Raw genomic sequence first — 576 nt, forward strand, 5'->3', positions numbered from 1 at the left:
TATATATATATCGTCGTGGCACACCGTCGGTTACATCGACTAGGGTGAGCCTTTATACGTGGTTGCTCTAATTACTAGAAATAGCAGCCAAATTTCCACACATGTTTTAATGTTGGAACGTCTATGATCAGAAATCAAGTGAATTAAGGATAATTGATTGGTGTACAATAAATACAAAGATTACTTCGATAATTGCTACTCACATTAACACACATACACACGCACACACGCACATCCACACACAAACATACGCACACACAAAACATCACTTACCGTTGCCCCACACGACTTTCGATTTTGTATCAGAATAACGAATTGAAGGGTGTTGATCCATGATATCATAATGACAATAAATAGGACCTTGATTGATACTCAACCAGCCAATCTCTGTGAAACACAGCCAATCTCTGTGAAACACAGCCAGTCTCTGTGAAACACAGCCAATCTCTGTGAAACACAGCCAGTCTCTGTTAAACACAGCCAATCTCTGTTAAACACAGCCAATCTCTGTGAAACACAGCCAATCTCTGTTAAGCACAGCCAATCTCTGTGAAACACAGCCAATCTCTGTGAAAC

At 40.3% G+C, this 576-nt stretch overlaps 1 protein-coding gene across 1 annotated transcript in view; it reads right to left on the reverse strand.

Moving 5' to 3' along the window:
* Positions 1-273: 273 nt before the first annotated feature.
* LOC128251369 (uncharacterized) overlaps positions 274-576 on the reverse strand; it is a gene marked incomplete at its 3' end in the record, with an annotated part of 8,458 nt that continues 8,155 nt past the window's right edge. Inside the window, exon 5 of the mRNA XM_052978235.1 lies at positions 274-447. Coding sequence (XP_052834195.1) covers positions 274-447 — 174 coding nt within the window. The remainder of the gene's footprint in view (positions 448-576) is intronic.

Source organism: Octopus bimaculoides, unplaced genomic scaffold (genome assembly GCF_001194135.2).
Source record: "Octopus bimaculoides isolate UCB-OBI-ISO-001 unplaced genomic scaffold, ASM119413v2 Scaffold_246001, whole genome shotgun sequence".
NCBI classification, from domain to species: Eukaryota; Metazoa; Mollusca; class Cephalopoda; order Octopoda; family Octopodidae; genus Octopus; species Octopus bimaculoides.